Here is a 20,844-nt window from a genome sequence, read left to right on the forward strand (position 1 = left end):
ACATTATGAGGAAATAAGTAACATTTTTTTTCTATTAATCTTAAATTCTGTCCTCAAAGAATCAAAGATTAGGGGAAAGTGTGTTTCATAGTAATGAAGAGATTCATAAATTTAGTGTTTCAAATTAATATATTAGAGTGTGTTTTTTTATTTCTTCAGATGTCATCATTAATAGCAACCAATAAATATTCCTCTCTACTGTACTATGAATAATTTTTTTAAGAAGATGGCATAAAATATAGTTCTTGTTCAGTAGGTTGCTTTTAATATGAAGAATATAAAACATGAAAATATTTTATGTGGAAAATAAATGAACAGTAAGGACATTTATGTATGAAGTGCTAAATGAGTAGTACAAACAAAAAGTGTATCAGCAAAAAAGTAATCTCTGGATAACAGAGGCAAGGTAGGGATAGGGCTCACGTCCTTATAATCTTTGCAGCCCCAGCACCAGGTGTGGCACCTAGAAAGTACCCAGAAACTACTTTTATAACGAAAACAGCAGGGTGGAAGACACAGTGCCACAAGACTCCTACCGTTACTCTTCAAAGTTATAATATAAAGAAACAGTTGGCAATATGTAAGCCTTTTTACATTCTGTAAGTGATCCAGTGACTTTCTACCTTTAAAATCAGAAGCAAAACAGTACTTACAAGAAGTCAGTAGAATCAGAATTTAGAGCTACAAGCATTCATCTAATCTAACATTCGTTCCTTTAACACATATTTGCTGGGTGTCTTGGTATATGATAGTCAGCAGCTAGTGTACTAGAGTTTGAGGATTTGTTGGTGAACAAAATGACAAGTTTCTTTCTCTCATGGAAACTGCATTTTAATTGGAGAGATAGATGTATATCTATCGTATGATCTTAAACAGTAATAAATGCTATATATAAAAATAAAGCAGAGAAAGTGAATGACAGTTTTGTAAAGTACTCATGGAAAACCTCTCAAAAAAGATAATATTTCAGCAGAGCTAAATGATGTAAAGGGGAGGAATGTTCTAGGCAGAAAGAACAGGGGCATTGACCCTGGTGTATGAACATGCTTGGCCATTTTGGACCAGCAACAACACCAGCAATGTAAGAGATTAAGTCAGAGGAAGTAAAATCACTGAAGCCAAGAGAAAGTATAGGATGGTCAGAAATCTCTGCAGTGTGGTTTTAGAGTTAGTAACATGTCCGTAATTCCTTGGATACTAACTTCTGAAAATCTACAATCTACAATGATGTACAGCTATAATTGAGCTCTCCCAGTGTGCCAAGCATGATGCTAGCCTTATGATGTAGATTCTGCTAATATGTCTGTTTTACTGATGAAGAAACTGAGGCCTGAAAAGGCTGAGCAATTTGCCCAAGGCCATCTAACTGGCAGTAAGAGCTAAACTCATGCTCCTAAATTTTATGCAAGTGACTATTTGGTCTCTGCATAGGGCTGTTAAGCATAAACAAGACTGAGACAAATGAGTGAATATAAATTAATGACTGAATGAGACATGTATTGATTCTAAACTATGTGTTCAGATGCTATACACATTCCTTCAAATCTTACACACAAACTAAGCTATTACTTTCAGCGCCTTATATAGGGGGGCCTAATCCCTAATAAACAAATCTGCCAGTAGTTGTCTTTATATAGATACGGACACAAATTCGAGGAAAAGTGAACTTTTGAGGGGGAGGGCAGGGTGGCGTGCCAGTTGAACTCTTACTTTAATGAATCAGTCAGCTATTCAGTATGTTATCAAGCATCATATTTATGGTCAATTTTAAGTGCCGACTTGTCCAGGTATGGTGTCCAGATATTTGGTTAAACATTATTCTAGGTATTTCTTCTTTTTTTTAATCCTCTGCCTTTTATTCCCGTGATATATTCATTCCATAACTGGAAGCCTGTATGCCTCTTGTATATTCTTACCTTCTTTATCATATATAAACTGACTATATAAGTATGGTTTTATTTCTGGGCTTTCTGTTTTGTTCCATTTATCTATATATCCTTTTATGTGCCAGTACCACACTGTTTTGATTACTACAACTTTGTAGTATATCTTAAAACCTAGGATGTGATACCTCTGGCTTTGTTCTTCTTTCTCAGAATTTCTTTGGCTAGTCAGACTCTTCTGTGGTTCCATACAAATGTTAGTATTATTTCCAGAAGTTTTGTTAAATACACTGCTGGTATTTTGATAGGTATTGCATTGAATCTGTAGATTGCTTTAGGTAGCATGGAAATTTTAATAATATTAATCCTTTTAATCCATGAGCATGGAATATCTTTCTGTGTGTTTGTGTCATCTTCAATTTCTTTCATCAGTGTTTTATGGTTTTCAAAGTATAGGTCTTTCATCTCTTTAAGTTTATTCCTAAGTATTTTTTTTTGGTTCAATTGTAAATGAAGTTGTTTTCTTAATTTCTCTTTCTCCTATTTTGTTACTAGTATATAGAAATGCTACTGATTTTTTAAAATTTTTTAAGTTTATTTATATTCAAGAGAGAGAGAGAGCACGCATGAACGGAGGAGCGGTAGAAAGAGACAGAGACAGAATCTGAAGCAGGCTCCAAGCTCTGAGATGTCAGCACAGAGCCTGACACGGGGCTGGAACTCACAAGTCATGAGATCATGACCTGAGATGAAGTCAGATGCTTAACAGACTGAGCCACCCAGGCACCCTGAGAAATGCTACTGATTTCTCAGTGTTGATTTTATGTCCTGCAACTTGACTGAATTCATTTATTATTTCTAGTAGTTTTTTTGGTAGTCTTTAAGATGTTCTATGTATAGTATTGTGTCATCTGCAAATTGTGACAGTTTAACTTCTTCTTTACCAATATGGATGCCTCTTTTTTTTTCCCTTGTCTAGTTGCTATGACCAAGACTTCCAGTACTGTGTTTAATAAAAGTGGTGAGAGTGGACATCCTTGTCTCCTTCCTGATCTTACAGGAAAAGCACTCAGTTTTTCATCATTTAGTATGATATTAACTGTGGGACTTTCAGATATAGCCTTTGTTATATTGAGATATGTTCCCTCCAAGCTCACCTTGTTGAGAGTTTTTAACAATGAATGAGTGTTGAATTTTGTCAGATGCTTTTTTTGCATCTGTTGAGATGATCAGATGATTTTTATCCTTTGTGTTGATTTGTGAATATTGAATCATCCTTGCATCCCCAGAATAAATCCCACTTGAGAAAACTGAACTATTTTATTTTTTTTTATGTTTATTTATTTTTGAGACAGAGAGAGAGCATGAACGAGGGAGGGTCAGAGAGAGAGGGAGACACAGAATCTGAAACAGGCTCCAGGCTCTGAGCTGTCAGCACAGAGCCCGACGTGGGGCTCGAACTCACAGACTGTGAGATCATGACCTGAGCCGAAGTTGGCCGCTTAACCGACTGAGCCACCCAGGCGCCCCTAAACTGAACTATTTTAAATATTGGATAGCAAAGTTGGAATACATTGAGGGATGCACGTTAGAAAGATATTTTTCTACTATAATGACTTAATTTATAAGATTTAATCCATTAAAAATATTCTTCTATTAAATCTTCCCAAACCTATCATTAGATTCTGGTGTTTTAAAATTTAACAAATGAAAGCCTATTGAAATCCTTATAATACTTTTTAAAGGAATTATTTTTGTAGAGTATCTCTTTTTTTATTTGAATTTTCTTAGTTAACATACAGTGCAATATTGGTTTCAGGAGTACAATTCAGTGATTCATCACTTACATACAACACCCAGTGCTCATCACAACATGTGCCTTCCTAGTACGCATTACCCATCTAGCCCATGTGGGTAGAGAGAGGTAGGTAGGAGAGGTAGGTCCTCTCCATCGATCCTCAGTTTGTTGTCTATCATTTAGAGTCTCTTGTGGTATGTTTCCCTCTCTCCTTTTCCCCCTGCCCTTTTCATATGTTCATCTGTTTTGTTTCCTAAATTCCACGTATTAGTGAAATCATACGCTTTTTTTCATTATCAGATTGACTTATGTCACTTAGTATAATACATTCTATCTACATCTGCATCGTTGCAAATGGCAAGATTTCATTCTTTTTGATGGCTGAGTAATATCTATCTGTCTATCTATCTACACCACATCTTTTTTATCCATTCATCTGTCAATGGACATTTGGGCTCTCTCCATAATTTGGCTGCTGTTGATAATGCTGCTATAAACATTGGGATGCATATACCCCTTTGAATGTGTATTTTTGTATCCTTTAGGTAAATACCTAATAGTGTAATTACTAGATCATAACATAGTTCTACTTTCTAGTAGTTCTTACTTTTTTTTTTTTGAAGAACCTACATACTGTTCTCCAGAGTGGTTGCACCACTTTGCATTCCTACCAACAGTGCAAGAGGGTTCTCCTTTCTCTGCTTCTTCCCCAACACCTGTTGTTTCTTGTATTATTAATTATAGCCATTCTGAGGATGTGAGGTGGTATCTCATTGTGCTTTTGATTTCTATTTCCCTGATGATGAGTAATGTTGAGCATCTTTTCATGTGTCTGTGAGATATCTGGATGTCTTCTTTGAAAAAGTGTCTATTAATGTCTTCTGATTTCTTAACTGGATTATTTGTTTTTTGGGTTGAGTTTGATAAATTCTTTATAGATTTTGAATAGTAACCCTTTATCAGATATGTCATTTGCAAATATTTTCTCCCATTCTGCAGACTGTCTTTTAGTTTTGTTGTTTCCTTTGCTGTGCAGAAGCTTTTTATCTTGATGAGGTCCCAATACTTCATGTTTTCTTTTGTTTACCTTGTGTTGGGTAGCTCTTAATTCTGACCAAAGTAAGTATTTGCAATTAAACTCTGAGATTTATGTGACTTTACCTCTCTGTTTATGAAATTAATAAATATTTAATGCTAGTATATTTTTTAAAATAATTTTATTTCTCCCTTGCCAACAAAATGTAGTCCTGTACATTGCGGGGGGGGGGGGGGGCGGGGGGAGAAACTAACACCTTTTCCTTCCCCCAAAGAAAATAAGTTATTTTTGAAGTATTGTTTATAATATTTCTCCAATTGTTTATAGTCTCTATATATAATTTTTATCCTCTATTTTGCTTTTATAGATCATTTAAATGGGAAAATTTAGCCAATACTGTTCTTATATCTTCATATAGGTGAAAATTTTGTTTTCTTAATTTGTTCTTTCAGGAGATTAAGAATCTAAAATTAAGTTTTATCTCATCTTTTTTACTTCTGTAAAGTAATTGGAATGATTGTTTATGAAAGGGAGAGAGGCAGTCATTTTTCAACAAAATAAGTTACTGTCTACCAATGAATTTAAGGGATAGTGTTATCACCCGCTAGTACCCTCCCATGTGTGTAAGGGATGAAAAATATTTTTTTTCCTCTACCCTTCTAAGTTCTTGGCTGGGATTCTGTAAGAGAAGACAAATTAACAAGCGAAAAGCATACAAATTTATTTAACATAAGTTTTACATGGCATGGGAGCCTTCATAAGGAAATGAAGATCTGAAGGAGTGGTTAAGCCTGAGAGTTTTTATGCCAGGCCTGATGAAGAGAAGACAGTGGCAGTAAAATGTGAAAGGACAACGGAAGTGTGAGCTAAATTTAGTTACACTAGGGGAAACTTAGCAAGGCCTGTTTGTTCAGATTTCTGTCAGTGTCCCTCTGTCTTAGAGATAAGGATGTCCCTATCCTCTGAGTATAGGGAAGACACCTCTCAGTTGAGGGTTCTATGTCTTGATTCGGGGAAAGCTCACCAGTCCTTTCTGCACATGCCCTTTCTTCAGTTTAAAATATTCAGTATACCAAGATGCCATATTTAGGGGTAGTGTACCCTGAACCCCATCATCTGAAATTTTGCTAAAGCTTCAGTCATTTAGCTTAGAATATAAATATTCCCCATTAAAATACAAATACCCTGCAAGAGGTAATATTTTAATCTATTATCAATTTTTAGGATAGTAGGTAAGGAAAGGCGTATCAGCAGTTTGAGGGAACTACTCCTAAGTTCAGTACGGACCAGTAGGGGTGAGGAATACAGAAAAGGAAAGAGGGAGAACGTGAAGATGGACTTCACCCACTTGCCAATAAAGACATAATCCCAACTTTCAAATAAGAAGCCTGGAGATAATCTAATCTAAATTCTTAATATAAGAGCTGAACAGTTCATGTCAGTCAGACTAAACAGCTAAGTTTCTATTGAAATCATATTTAATTTTTGTTTTTATAAGAAAGAAACATAAGAGACACCTGGATGGCTCAGTCAGTTAAGCATCTGATTCTTGACTTTGGCTCAGGTCACGATCTCATAGTTGACAGGATAAAGCCCTATGTCGGGCTCTGCGCTGACAGCATGGAGCCTGCTTGGGATTCTCTCTCTCCTTCACTCTCTGCTCCTGCACACACGCACTCTCTCTCAAAATAAATAAATTAAATTAAATAAAAATGAAATGTTAATATAGGTAAAGGCTTAAGTCAGTGATATTTGTTTTAATACAAATTATAGGGATTTCAGAGCAAATAATAATTGCATATTTTAAAGAGGCAGCAGAAAGTGTTTCTCATATGGTGACATAAATTTCACAAGTAATGTTAATAGTTTCAAAGATAATATACAAGCCAAACTGTTGTTTTCTTTAGTGGTTCTAAATAGAGTTTCAAATTTTCTAGAGTTCATATTGAGTGGTCTTAGTCTTGTAAATGTGGTTCCAACTGATATTATTTGTAAACAAAAATACTTTGAAGGAATGTTATTCTCATATGCTTGAGTTCAAAGTAATTTAGAGATACTTGTGTTCAGAGCAGAATAGATATTGAGGAGGTTTAGTAGAATTTCTTTCATCCCATTTGGGTCTAGGTTCAAGCTACCTGAATTAAAATTTATAGCTAGTTGTATTCCCATTTCTGAATGGACCTTGTGTAATATGAGACTGTATGGTAACCACTGCTGGAATGTCCCCACTTGACAGTGTGGAGTCTGCTCAGGATTCTTGCTCGCTTGCTCTCTCTCTCTCTCTCTGCCCCTCCCCCCAAAAAACTAAATAAACATTTTAATAAAAATAAATAAATAGTTACAATGCAGTGTTAAATGCTCTATGTTTGAGGCATACCCAGAAGCTAGGAATGTTAAGAATGGCCACCCAAGCCAAGTGATACCTGAGATGGGTTTTGAAAGACGAGTAGAAGTTACCCCAGCAATGAAGAGATAAAGGACATTTTAGACTGAAAAAACAACATACTGTATGAGTGCACAGAGACAGTGAGAAAGACACATTCAGGAAATTACAAGTACTCTGGATATGCATGGCTGGAATACATGAGGGTAGGAAATGATACTAGAGTAGCAAAGGCAGCTTCATGGAGAATGTTGCATATGATGCCAAGAAATTTGGGTTTTATCCCAGAGACTGTGAGAAAGTATTAAAGATTTTAATCCAATAAGTGGCATGCTCACAATTGTATTTTGGAGAGATTAAAGCAGTGTGGAAGAAGGGTGAGAGTGGAGGTAATGGTGCAGGCAAGACCAGAAGGATGGAATCACCCAGAGATTTGATGTGCATAAACATCTCTCCATATTTGCAATCACAAAGGGTGAGATCTCTAAATTATCCATAAAATAAATCAATTTTTGTGAACCATTTGGGTCAATACCTATGCTGGGGAAAATCCAGAGAAATGCCTTTTGTTGCTATGTTTTTTCCCTTCTCTCTTACTGTGTGTTAACAAAGAGAATTCTGCATCATGGCACTTGCAAGTATTGATAGGTGGTGGTGCCACTAGCTAAGAAGGCCAGGAGGTATTTAACACATTTGATGCTGATACAAATTATTCTAGGTTTGACACAATTCTGAAATTCATTTACTCAGCAAATATATACGATGTATTCTAAGCATTATATTAAAGCATTGTAAGAATTCCATAGACGAAATAAATACAGATCCTATAAATTGTTTTAAGTATTGGTGTGCTCCTGAAACCAGTACTACATTGTATGTTAACTAATGTGAATTTTAAAAAATAAATTTAAAAGAGGGGGGGTGGAATTTGGACACAGACACACACATATGGAGAAGGTCATGTGAAGATGAGGGTAGAGATCTGGGTGATGCACATACAAACCAAGGAGCACCAAAGACTTCCAGCAAATGACCGGAAGCTAAGGGAGAGGCCTGGAGCAGAGTGCCCCTTGCAAACCTAGGAAGGAACCAACCCTGCCAACCTTGATCTTGAACTTCTGGTTTCTGGAACTATGAGAAAATAAATGTCTATTGCTTAAGCCTATAAATAAGTAAATAAAGTATTGGTGGAAGTCAAGTACATTAGTATGTTTTATACAAGATCAAATTGCTGTTGTGAGAGATGTACAGATACTATGGGAAGGGAAGCTTTCATGGAGGAAATGCTTGAAGGATGAATAATATTTGGACACTCAAAAATATTGAGAAATTGCCACGTAGTATTCCATTGTGTATATAAACCACAATTTCTTTATCCATTCATCAGTTGATGGACATTTAGGCTCTTTCCATAATTTGGCTATTGTTGAGAGTGCCGCTATAAACATTGGGGTACAGGTGCCCCTATGCATCAGTACTCCTGTATCCCTTTGTAGCAACATGGATGGAACTGGAGAGTGTGATGCTAAGTGAAATAAGCCATACAGAGAAAGACAGATACCATATGGTTTCACTCTTATGTGGATCCTGAGAAACATAACAGAAACCCATGGGGGAGGGGAAGGAAAAAAAAAAAAAAAAAAAAAAAGAGGTTAGAGTGGGAGAGAGCCAAAGCATTAGAGACTGTTAAAAACTGAGAACAAACTGAGGGTTGATGGGGGGTGGGAGGGAGGGCAGGGTGGAAGGGAGGGCAGGGTGGGTGATGGGTATTGAGGAGGGCACCTTTTGGGATGAGCACTGGGTGTTGTATGGAAACCAATTTGACAGTAAATTTCATATATTAAAAAATAAAAAATAAAAAAAAATAAAAATAAAATATTGAGAAAAGGTATTTAGGCAGAGAAAAGTACAGAAGCTAGTCAGGACATACTGGAAACAATATATGATTTGGTTTCGTTGGAATTGAAGTCGTTAGGTCTTATTCATGAAAGCTGAACTGAAAAATTTGGTCTTTGTTCTATAGGCATCCATGAAAGGTTTCTCAACAGGAGAAATTTTAGTCTAACAACATTGTAAATAGAATCAATTTCCAAGAGAAAAAGAGAAGAGTTGAAGAAAACAAAAAACTACTGTCATGGTCTGTGCTCAAGGGAATAAGTGTCTGAAATAGGCAAGTGATCATGGGAATAGAGATAGGAGGATGGGATTTATTAATTAGTGCTACATAGAATGTTAGATGTTGCCACTGATGAGGTTTAACTGATTTGGTGGATGCTGATGCCATTCCAAGGAAGCAATAGATTTAGCAAGGAGAAATGGCAATCTCTAAAGATACAATTTTGTATTGATTAATGCTATTTAGTTACATTATATGTAAGGAAACTGTGGGCTTAATTCCATGTTCTCTTTTGGCGATTGATAATACTAAAGGTGTAGCCTTTACTTTGGACTCTGTAACACTGATTATGATTAGTTAACATAGCAACCGAACAGGCCAACATAAAGGTGTGCATACCTTCATAAGTGGTCTGGTGAAATGCTAGTGTTCTTTGTATATAGAGGTATGAAGTCACTAACTGTGGTACCCAACAAAAATTCTGTGCCCTTTTAGGGTTTAGAAAAATACGAGATTGTTTCTGTGTTAAATTTTGAGCTGTTAGATATTTTAAAGTAATTTTTAAATGCTTTTGTGAAGGGAACAATCTTTCTAGACTATGAGCATTTACCTATCTAATGTACCTACATTATTCTTAGAAGTGTTAGTTTTTCAAACTGCTTGATTAAAGTATGTGCATCTACTTGCAATACTGTTATGTAGACTGACTTATAAATACAGGAAGGTCTCCATATCTTAGAAACCTAGAAGATAATGCATGTCGTCCTTATCTATTAATACTGTTCTAATAATCCAGCTCTTTTGTCACAGACGTTTTAAAGTATTTGTTCTGATCTGTTTGTAAATTGAACTACCAGATTTTGTTTAATGTGAAAATTTATTTTTGTTTTAAGCACACATTTGAATGCTTTTTGGTAATGTCTGCCAGATGGAATGTTGGGCTGAATGATATGTTTTGGGGGAAGGGAACAGCTTATTACAAGACAGGGTAAGGTCACCAGTTGCCAAAGAAAAATGATGCTTACTTAGAATATATCACAGAGTGCAATCAGTGTAGCAAACAACTTGATTTAAATAGCTGACTAGGTGACTGCTATAATAACTGTTTTTATAGCTTCTATTGTTCCATAGCAGAGGTTTTATTGTAATTACTGCTGATGTCTTTAATCGTGTCTCTTATCTTTTAATTCCTTCAAGTATGTCGTCAAAAATCCTAGCAGTAAAAATGTTTTATGAACACTGATAGGTTAAAAAGTTACTGTTTATGAGTGCCATTGCCACTGTTGCCAAAACCAATCTGAAAATTTGTGATGGACATTGTTACGCTATAAAGATGTATATATGATTGGAGGTAATCACCACATAAATACTTTGGCTTCTATTACCTTGCTAGATTCTAAAGTGGGTACTTTGAAGCTGACACTTTTTAAGTTCTTAGTTTCTACAGTAGCATAGTATGTAGCTGTTGGGCAATGTAGTCAGTGTAGAATGTCTTCAAATACGAGTATTATTACCCCATATCTGTGTTTTGCTGACAAGCAATGGCTTTTTTAAGTACAAAAGACGAATGCAGAGAATCTAGATTTTTGTCTAGAATATGAGGAAAGCAATGAAGTGACAGTCATAATCCCAAAATATGTATTGTTGCATGCTCGTCTCTAATACTGCTTTAGTATTAAGGACACATACACACTTCTCTCCCTCTGCAATACAATGAAATATGACTGAAGTTCTTAGAGCATGGAGAAAGTATGTATCTCAGACGTGTATTCTCTATCATTTTGTTCTCCTTGCCATATCTTGCCCAGCACAAATAGGAGTCAACTTTGAGAATTAGGGTTACTATATGTCAGAAACTGTCTCTATCTCACTCTACTTGTTCTGTCTAGCTAACACAAAATATACAGAAATCTGCTCTTTGCTCAGTTTTCAGATAAACCTAATGTTTTATTGTGATTATGGAGGACTCGGAAAGTAAGAGAAGTCAACTATCTACCTTTACAATATAACCTGGCAGACTCTCACATGTTTGGAAATTGCATAAAGGAGTTCTGCTTCATCATATGATGTCTGTTTCACATGAGAATTTGTAATGGAGACAGAGAATCTTAATTACCAAGGAAGCTATATCCTTGAATCAAAATTGACTTCATTGTTCAACTTACGTAAACAAAAGGTAATGTTCACAGTAAATGTCTTAATATGTAACTAGGCCAACCTTACTCTTCTCTGCTATTTACCATGTAGTTAAGGATAGATATTTAGAGCGTGGACCACCCTAAGAGCACTCACGCTTACCTAATCTTATTTGCACTAGAAGTTTTATGACAAGAGTGTTCTTGGATGAGTGCTTTTAAATGTTTTCCAGGACTTTTTGATTGAACTAAACTAAGAATAGGGGAAGTGTGGTTTAAAGTTTTATTTCTGTTGTGCCTTATCTTTCAAAATGTTGAGATAGCCTGGAAAAGATTTGGAATAGCTTTGCATTTTGGGTTATAATTTTCTTCTTTCCAGAAAGTCTCTGCTGCCATCATATTTTAAAGCATTTTAACATTTAATATGGATTTTTTAAAAAATCAAACTATAAAGCACAACCAACAGAAAACACTAGGATAATGACAAGTTTATGACTTACTTCTAGTGACTAAAAGGCAACTTGGGCTGAAATCTTTTTTTTTTTTTTTTAATGTTTATTTTGGGGGTGGGGGGCAGAGAGAGAGGGAGACACAGATTCTGAAGCAGGTTCCAGGGTCTGGGCTGTCAGCACAGAGTCCATTGCAGGGCTTGAACCCACGAACCCTGAGATCATGACCTGAGCCGAAGTCAGATACTCAACCGACTGAACCACCCAGGTACCCCTGGACTGAAATCTTCAAAAGCACAGAATAAATTGGTGGTGATACTAAATTCACAAAATCATCTAAGTGTTTCTGTATGATTTTAGATACAGATTTTAGATATTGGCTATTTGAGTACAGATGAGTACTTTTTCAAGCCAAATATTTATAGAATTTATCCTGTAAAATAAACTTTATTTTTAGAATCACTAATTTTCTAATATGTGACTGACAGATTTTTATAGAAGACCCTCAAATGTAACTTGCATTGTAAAGCTTAACACAGTCTAAGCATTGTCTTTTATCTTTTATTTCTGACTTTCAAGGGAGAGGATCTGATTGGCTCAGCCTGCATCAGATATCTACCTTCACCCTCCCCTTCCCTTCTGTACTGTCAGTCATGATTATGGAAGGATCATCTGATACAACCACGGCAATCTAGGCTCACCCTTTCTTAGGAGCAGTAGTTGAGGCTCTTTCAAACAAGAAAGTGGGAGGCGAGCAAGCCCCCCAAATATGTCTACTACAGTGCTTGACTAGGATCGGCTTATATTGGTTTTGCTACTTTATAAACACCAGAAAGAAAAAAAAAAATGTTCACAGTTGATAAGGGCTGTTTGATAAACACAGAAACTCTCTCTGGCAACTGACTCAGAATGGCAGATGTAGAATCATTTGCTGAGAATATTTGAGTTGTTAGGTTCTTGGTTTGTGGCATCAGAAAATTCCATGCTAAGGTATGTCCTAAGTGAAGATAAAAGTACTATGAGAGTAATTATATGCTGAGAACAAAGCCGTAGCTGTTCATAAAAACTGCAGTTGAGAATATTGAGTAATTATAAATGTTTGAGAACCTAGTGCCGATGAAATCCAGGGTGATCCGCCCATGATTATACATTCTTTGTCCATCCTACAAGACTCGAACTAAACAGTGTACACTGGGGTACTAATGTTTACTTTCCCTCTCTTTTTATTTTTCAAAACTTTTTTATAATTCTTTCCTTCATTATTAATGCCAAATGTTTTCTTTAAAGAAAAAAATGATGAAGCAGCAACTAACTAAAAAATTTTGAATGTAAGACACATGATCAGTCTTTACCATCACTCTTGAGAGTAGGAGCCTCAATTTCTCCTCTAAATATTGAATGAGAGAGAAAGGAAGAAGTGGAGTCTAAAGATGAACCTACAAACTGGAGCACTTGAGACACTGTCATGTCAGTAAATAATTATAATTTTCCCCTTCTACAGTGATCACTAGTTGAGTTGGGGGGGGGTGGAATATTAGTTGCTTGTAGCATAACCTTTTAAAACTTTGTGACCATTCCATTTTTTAAGACATCTCTAAAGTGGAAGTGTAGGGGAAATGCCTCTGTGAGCACATAAACATCCCTCCATGGTCATCTTCAGTGATTGTTAAGGGAGGGAAGACATTGCCTGGACTTCTTATAAACCAGTCTTCATATTCAGTCTTCTAGCCTTTCTCCACTTCATTGCCAAAGTACAAATGTGATTTGTTACTTCTCTGTTTAAAATACTGATTTTCAATGCTCTAGGATAAAGACTAGCATTATCAACATGACCTACAAGGGCCTGCTCAGCCTGGCCTCTGCATCTGCTTCCAAGCTCACCTTACCTCGTGCTACACGTCGATCTCTAAATTCTGCTGGCACTGGCCTTCCTTTCTTTCTCCTTATTGGCCATGTGCCTACCCTCTATCAGCCTAACATTTCTGCGTGAAACATGTGTCCCTTCCACCACCCTGTCCCACCTCCATTCCATCCCCTTTGCTAATTAACTTTTGTTAATTCTTCAATTCTAACTCAGTGTCATTTGCTTTCTCCATGAAAACCTTCCCTATCTTCCCCAAGTTGATATATTCTATCAGAGTATCATATATGTCTCTTTCAGAGCAGTTTTGACAGTTATTTTATGTTTATTTGGAGAGTTATTTGGGAGTGTCTTCCTCTATAGACTCTATATGAAGAATCATACTTTTTTTTCAGAACATTTTATTTTTAAGTAATCTCTGCTCCTAAGGTGGGGCTCAAACTCATGACCCAAGGTCAAGCATTGCATGCTCTATTGACTGAGCCAACCAGACACCCCAGGAATCATCTTTTTAATTGTACTTTTAAATTACTTTTGGGAACATATATTTTCTTTTTATCTTTTTTTAAAGATATATGGGCTTTTATTTGTAAATTTTTTAATTTTCTTAATGTTTATTTATTTGGGGGGGGGGGGGTGGCAGAGAGAGGGAGACAGAGGATCCAAAGCTGGCTATATGCTGACAGCAGAGAACCCAATAAGGGGCTGGAAACCATGAACCGCAAGAGCATTACCTGAGCCAAAGTCAGACGCGTAATCAACTGAGCCACCTAGGCGCCCCTATAAAATTTTTAGAACAAATCTAGAGAGTCCAAGAAGCACAATATGTTAAACTCATGGCATTTAGTGACAGGAGCAAGCAGTATTGACAGGTAACAAATAATAACAAAAAAGGAATCTCACATTTCTAACAGAAATTTAAATACTTTGAGAATGGTCAGAGGACTAAGTTCATAATTATTATTTAATTTGCCTCTCTGACTTCATCATCTACCACTTCTTGAAATATACTATGCCTTAGTTAGAGGCATATATCTTTTTCTTTAAGATCATATGATATTACTAAATATTTTAAACTAACATATGCTTTTAGTTGCCAAATTAAAAGTAAAACACAATGAAACCAGAAGAACCCTTCTAAAGTACAAATATAATAACACATTATGCCTTTAGAGAACATAAAATTGGAAAGAATGGAAATGTCAGTGAAGTTTACTTGAGAAATAGCCGACAACAGAAGTGTTTCCAAGCAGTGCTAATGACCTAACAATTCTAAACAGAATCCCATTTAGCTATCACTTGCCCAAAGTAGATAGGCTTTGCAGTATCAAGTTAGATCTTAGAATATCCAGTTTACTTTCAGAGCTATAAAATAATCATGGTAGTAGTAATAAACTGAAAGCCGTCAATATTATGCAACCCATGTGATTGCCACTGATTTGCTACATCCTGATGACTTTTACAATACTTCATTCAATCAGGAAAGCCTGCTTTAAATTTTTGACTCATGTTTTTCCTTTCTCTTTTCCGTTCTATTTTCACATTTAGCGTTTTTGTTTGTTTGTTTTTCTTAGCAGTACCTTCATTTAGATAAAATACACATTCAACATCTTGAGCGTTCAAGATGTTTAGAACTGTCAGAAGTTCAGGTGAGAAGAAGGAAAAAAACAGAAGTAAAACCAATGAATCACTGAAATAGCAATTAGCAAAAGTTTATTGTGCACATACCAAAAAGACAGACTATAAATCAGGAGCACTCAAACAAAACATAGAGTGAGGCTCAGGGCATATTGTTACAAAGCAGCTTATACAATGTGGAGGTAGTGACTGCTTAGTTTTCAGTTTGGTTACAATATTAGAATTTTCTTAAATGAGAGGGAATTGGTTGGGGTCACATAACAATTGGGGGAAAAATTTAAATTTTGCTTATGATTTTTAGAGGCATAAGCCCTTCTTCCTAGGTTAAGTTAGCCTCACTTGCCTTGCAAAATAAGCTAAACTTTCCTTGTATGACTAAACAAGTTTTGTCCGCTTGGAATTTTTAAGTCTGGACTCCATTTGCATTTAACTTTAACGTACTATCTCCTGTGGATCAATTACCTCTGTGAGTTTCCCTCCCACACTCAAGTCTACACACAAATAAATGTTTTCCTTAACTTTCCTTCTCAGTTTTATTCGGGGTCATATTTCAGGCAGCATCAACATTCCATTCAGTGCCGCGTTCACTGCAGATGGAGAGCTTACCCAGGGCCCTTTCACTTCTGTGCTCCAGAGCTTCAAAGGGAAGGTCATTGTCATCGTGGGGCAGGTGGCAAAGCACACAGCAGAGGTAAGTGGACTCAGAAATGTCATATGAACATAATGCTGTGTTATCCAACTGTGTCTTATAATAGTTTGTCTAAAAGTATGTTTCTTCAGGAGTTGGTCGTAAAGCAAACGAGCTTTGCATATCTGTCTGTAGAAGAGTTTGTCTACCTCTTCCCGGTAAAAGAATTAATGCTTTTCCCTCACTGTGCAACATTAAGATCAATAGTAAACTTAGAAAGATACAAATGATAGCCCAAGGTGTTTTTTTGTTGTTGTTTTGTTTTCGAACTTCTTTCTGAAATTGCATAGAAAATAGCTTCAATTCCTTCCATTGGAGGAGCACACTGGGGCTTGATTGGAGGCTCTGAAAACTGATCATAATAGAATTTTTTGGATTTGAGGATTTTATTTACTATAGGCTCAAAGCTTTTTTGATGATAGAGAATTCCGGAAGGATATCCACTTTTAGATACGAGGAGTATATGAAAAAATAAAATGTCTCCCTCTCCCCTGACTATGTTCTAAGCAGATTGAAAATAAAACAAAGAGTAGCATATGGAGGTCAAAAATATCACCGTTATTTTTTATAAAACACAAGTTAGAGAATATAGTTTATATGAGAACAAATGGGCTTGCTCACAAACCCCCCAGAATTGGTGAACATATCTAGATGGGGGCAACATCGAGCCAGGACAGGCCCTCTTTCTAAAGGGAGGGAAGGATCTGCTCCTGGAAAAGTGGCAGAGGTAGTTTGATCCCTGCAGGTAACTTATTCCCAAAAGGAAGAAGGGCAAGAGAGAGCCTTCCCAAATTTGCCAATCAAATAAATCACTACCCTGGACAGAGTGAATAGAGGGACAAAAGCAAAGTTAGGAATATACTTAGAAAAATTTCCTTCTCAAATAAATGAGCAGTGGAGATAAAATATTCCCCTCTAATATGTACATTCTTTAGTGTCTCTATATACTGAGTAATCTAGAAGGGTATTCAGATGAGAACTTTGAAACTTTTGGTCATAAGCCATTTTAAGCATCCTTGTCTCAGAAGTTACAGGGCTAACAGTAACATTGGTTTTTAACACTAAATGAAGGTCATCCTTGATGATGAAGCTTAACTGACCATATTAAAGAAGGATCTAAGTGGATATTAATTATGTCATATATCACTCACTTCCTCTTTTGTATTATTATATCTGACATCTAACAGGGAACAATTTAAATACACATATTTCAGAGAAAGTCAGTATACTAAATGACAAATGTGCAGTTTTAAGTAAATGAGAACATTTTAGAACTAAAGTCATGGTATCTAAATTATTTTTATGTAAGTTGTTAAATGATAATAATAATTATTATAATTATAATATAATATTATATATAATATAATTATAATAAATATTATTACTACCATAATACTACTGCTGCTACATTAATCTGCATTGCCCCCATCAGTCCAATGAAAAATATCAATTTTCAATTACAATGACTATCAGTACATTCAAGCCACAGAAATACTATTGAAAAGCACATATTTCTGGGTTCTAAGTGATAGCCATAAGAAGAAATCTTTACAATGATAATAATCCTAATTATTGGTCTTTGTAAGTAGTAAATACTGTTTATACGTTATTTCATTCTTCACAACAATTCTATGAGGGAGACATTATTCTACACATTTTACATATGAGAAAAACTTAGACTCAGTTTTAATTTGCCTGTCTCAGAGCCAGGATTGAAACATGAGTCCATGTTACTCTATAGGCCATGCCCTTAACTCAGTGAGTTCTTAAGGCTTTTGAGTCTGAATGCTGCCATTGGATCTTTGTTTGTTTGTTTGCTTGTTTGTTTCTAAATTTTTTTCAATGTTTATTCATTTTTGAGAGACAGAGAGAGACAGATCGCAAGTGGGGGTGGGGCAGAGAGAGAGGGAGGCAGAATCCAAAGCAGGCTCCAGGCTCTGAGCTGTCAGCACAGCTGTCTGACATCATGGAGACTGCTTGGGATTCTCTTTCTCCCTCTCTCTGTGCTGGCATGTGTAATCCTCTCTCAAAATACATAAATAAACATTTAAAAATATGTAATAGTACAGCCATCACATTATGAATATGTAAATGAAGAGCCATCACATTATGAATAAATTAGCCAATGTCTTGTTTATCAGAGACCAGATACTATCATGAATAATTCCTTCATCTTCAAACTCTGTGGTCATTAATGCTTATAGACAACAATGACTGAACAAATTCTATGCTCAGTATTAGTGCTTCAGTCCAACATCAGGAAATTATTTTTGAGATATGATTTAAGTATTTGTATAGAGATGGATCTTAATAACTTTTCTCCCCACGGGGCTAAAAATAACTTCAAGTATTTATTTGCGTATGCTGTTCCATCATCTTTTAACCTGCTGTACAGATCTGTATGACTTTACTAATGCTTCCTTCCCACCACCAAGTAAGTTGGAAGCATCTCAATTTAAAGTCTCTTTACTGGAATTCTATGTATCCATGGTTGTGCTGGATAGCTTCCATTTGTTCCACCTTTCATTCTAATTCCACTCTCCATCCTTATTCACCCTGCTGTCTGTTGTAGGAGCCTGGCTTCCATGTTCTCTGGCTTCCAGCTGTTGAGCTAATGGGGAGTTCTGACAAGTTATAAGAAGGGAAGAGTCAAGGATGTTTATCCCCCTGTATTCTTCCTCAAAAATTCTCAGGTTTGCTGTATCCCTCTATTGAAGGTTAACACTTCTCTCCAGGAAGCCTTCTCTAACTACTTTCTTTTTCCAGCCTCCAGTCCCTTTGGCTCTAGGGGTGAAGAAGATATACAAATGGCCAATAAACACATGAAAACATACTTGACATCATTAGTCTTTAACGAAATGCAAATCAAAACCACAGTGAGATACCAATTCACACCCAACTGTTGGCAAGGATATGGAGAAACAAGCCTGGCAGGAATGCAGAATGATGCAACTTCTGTTTAACAGTTTGGCAATTCTTTCAAACTATAATCTTAGTATTACACTATGACCAGCAATTCCACTCTTATGTAAATACCCCAAAAAATTGAAAACAAGCATCCAACAGATACATACTTGTATGCCGGTGATTATATTACCACTCTTTAGAATAGCCAAAAGGTAGAAACAACCCAAGCGTCTATCAACAGATGAATGAATAGACAAAATGTGGTGTATACGTATAGTGTAATATTATTCACCCTTAAAAAGGAACGAAGTTCTGATACATGCTACAACATGGATGAACCTTGAAAACATCTTGCTACGTTGAAATAAGGCAAATGCAAAAGACAAATATTCTGTGATTCCACTTAAATGAACTATCTAGAATAGGCAAATTCATGGAAACAGAAAGTAAATTAGTGTTACTAAGGGCTGACAGAGGGGAGAAGGAGAGTTTTTCTTGATACAGAGTTTCTATTTGGGATGATAAAAAAATTTGGAAATAACTACTGGTAACAGTTTACACCATTGTGAATGTACTTAGTGCCACTTATTGTACACCTAAAATTGTTAAAATAGCAATTTTTAAAAAGTTCTAGAGTTTGATGTGTTCAGACTACCCTACTGCCCACAGTTCATCTGAGGCCTACAGTTTTTGGTCATAGTAGACATTCTTTCATAAGAGCCCTTCTGATCAAGTCTCATCTTTGTCCCTTGTGAATATTTTTTTAAAAATCAAAAACACAAAAAACAGTGATTTCCAAGCCAGTAACAGGTTATCTTCTAAGTTGAAATGAGTGTACTACAGCTAGCAGCTGGCAGAGTCCTATTTTGAAAAGATTAAGAAAGCCACAGTTGAATACTATGAAAAGAAAGCAGAGGTAGCAATTCTAGTTAGTACAGTTGCAAATTATCTTTATAAATGTTTATGATTTTTATGTCAAACCCATATTTGGACTAGGGAATTCTTTATTTACAAAAGTAGGCACTGACTGTAATTTTTCTAGTTTTACATCTTCTATTAAGATCTAGTCAAAGAGCTAGACTGAAAACCCAACAAATGAAAATATTAAATGAAATAGAGTATATATAGCTCAATAAAGAAAAGTGCTCTCAATGTTTAATTTAACAAGTAGCAAAATATCATTGGGCAACTGCAAGAAAATAAAAATGAGCCACTTGTCTAGTCAATGACAATATTAAAATCACCCATTTGACATACAAATTAGAAGCAGAGTGTCTTTTGTAATACAAATATGAAGGATTTACTCCATAATGCCCAAGTATATTGAATATATTGTCTACAATGACATAGGAGAAGGCAAAACAGATCTATTACAGCTTATTTGCATACCTAAATAACTGTAATTGGAAGATACATGATCCTGTTTTATTTATGTATTCATTAACTATTTCCTATAATTACAATTGATCAGCAATTTATTGGTTTCTTTGTAATTACCACTTCATAAGCCTTTTTGTATTTGGCCTAGCTTCCACATTAAATACGCCATAAAACCTTTAGTATCTGCCATTTCTTGCCTAGCTAAAACATTGGTTTTCCCATGAGCGGAGCAAAAAAGGAGGACTACAAAGATCTTAGTTTAATTGGGTACCAGATAGAGGCTCTCCGTACCGAATCCTACTGAATCTCACTTGTCAGGTAATCTTTAATTCACCTTACGCTACAGGTTAAATAAAGCAGTGAGCTATTATAAAATCAAGCACTTCCAGATATTCTGAGAACAAATGTGTCAGCATCAAGGAATGTCAGGTGGTCTCAAGTGAGCGAAGTGGAATCCTGAGTCTCTAAACTGTGTACCAATGCTCCAAGGGTAGGTAGGATTTTGTGCTGATCCTTGCTGCTGTGTGGCTGAGTTTAATCTGACAAGCCAAACAGATGCAGACTGCAAGT

At 35.9% G+C, this 20,844-nt stretch overlaps 1 protein-coding gene across 4 annotated transcripts in view; it reads left to right on the top strand.

Annotated features, from left to right (window-relative positions):
• TBCK (TBC1 domain containing kinase) overlaps positions 1-20,844 on the top strand; it is a 225,574-nt gene that overhangs the window by 187,208 nt on the left and 17,522 nt on the right. For all 4 annotated transcript variants that reach the window (XM_019416577.2, XM_019416570.2, XM_019416616.2 and 1 more), the window contains one exon: positions 15,831-15,990. In XM_019416577.2, coding sequence (XP_019272122.2) covers positions 15,831-15,990 — 160 coding nt within the window. The remainder of the gene's footprint in view (positions 1-15,830; positions 15,991-20,844) is intronic.

The sequence above is a fragment of the Panthera pardus genome, unplaced genomic scaffold (assembly GCF_024362965.1).
Source record: "Panthera pardus isolate Hobbes unplaced genomic scaffold, ASM2436296v1 HiC_scaffold_13, whole genome shotgun sequence".
In the NCBI taxonomy this organism is placed as follows: domain Eukaryota; kingdom Metazoa; phylum Chordata; class Mammalia; order Carnivora; family Felidae; genus Panthera; species Panthera pardus.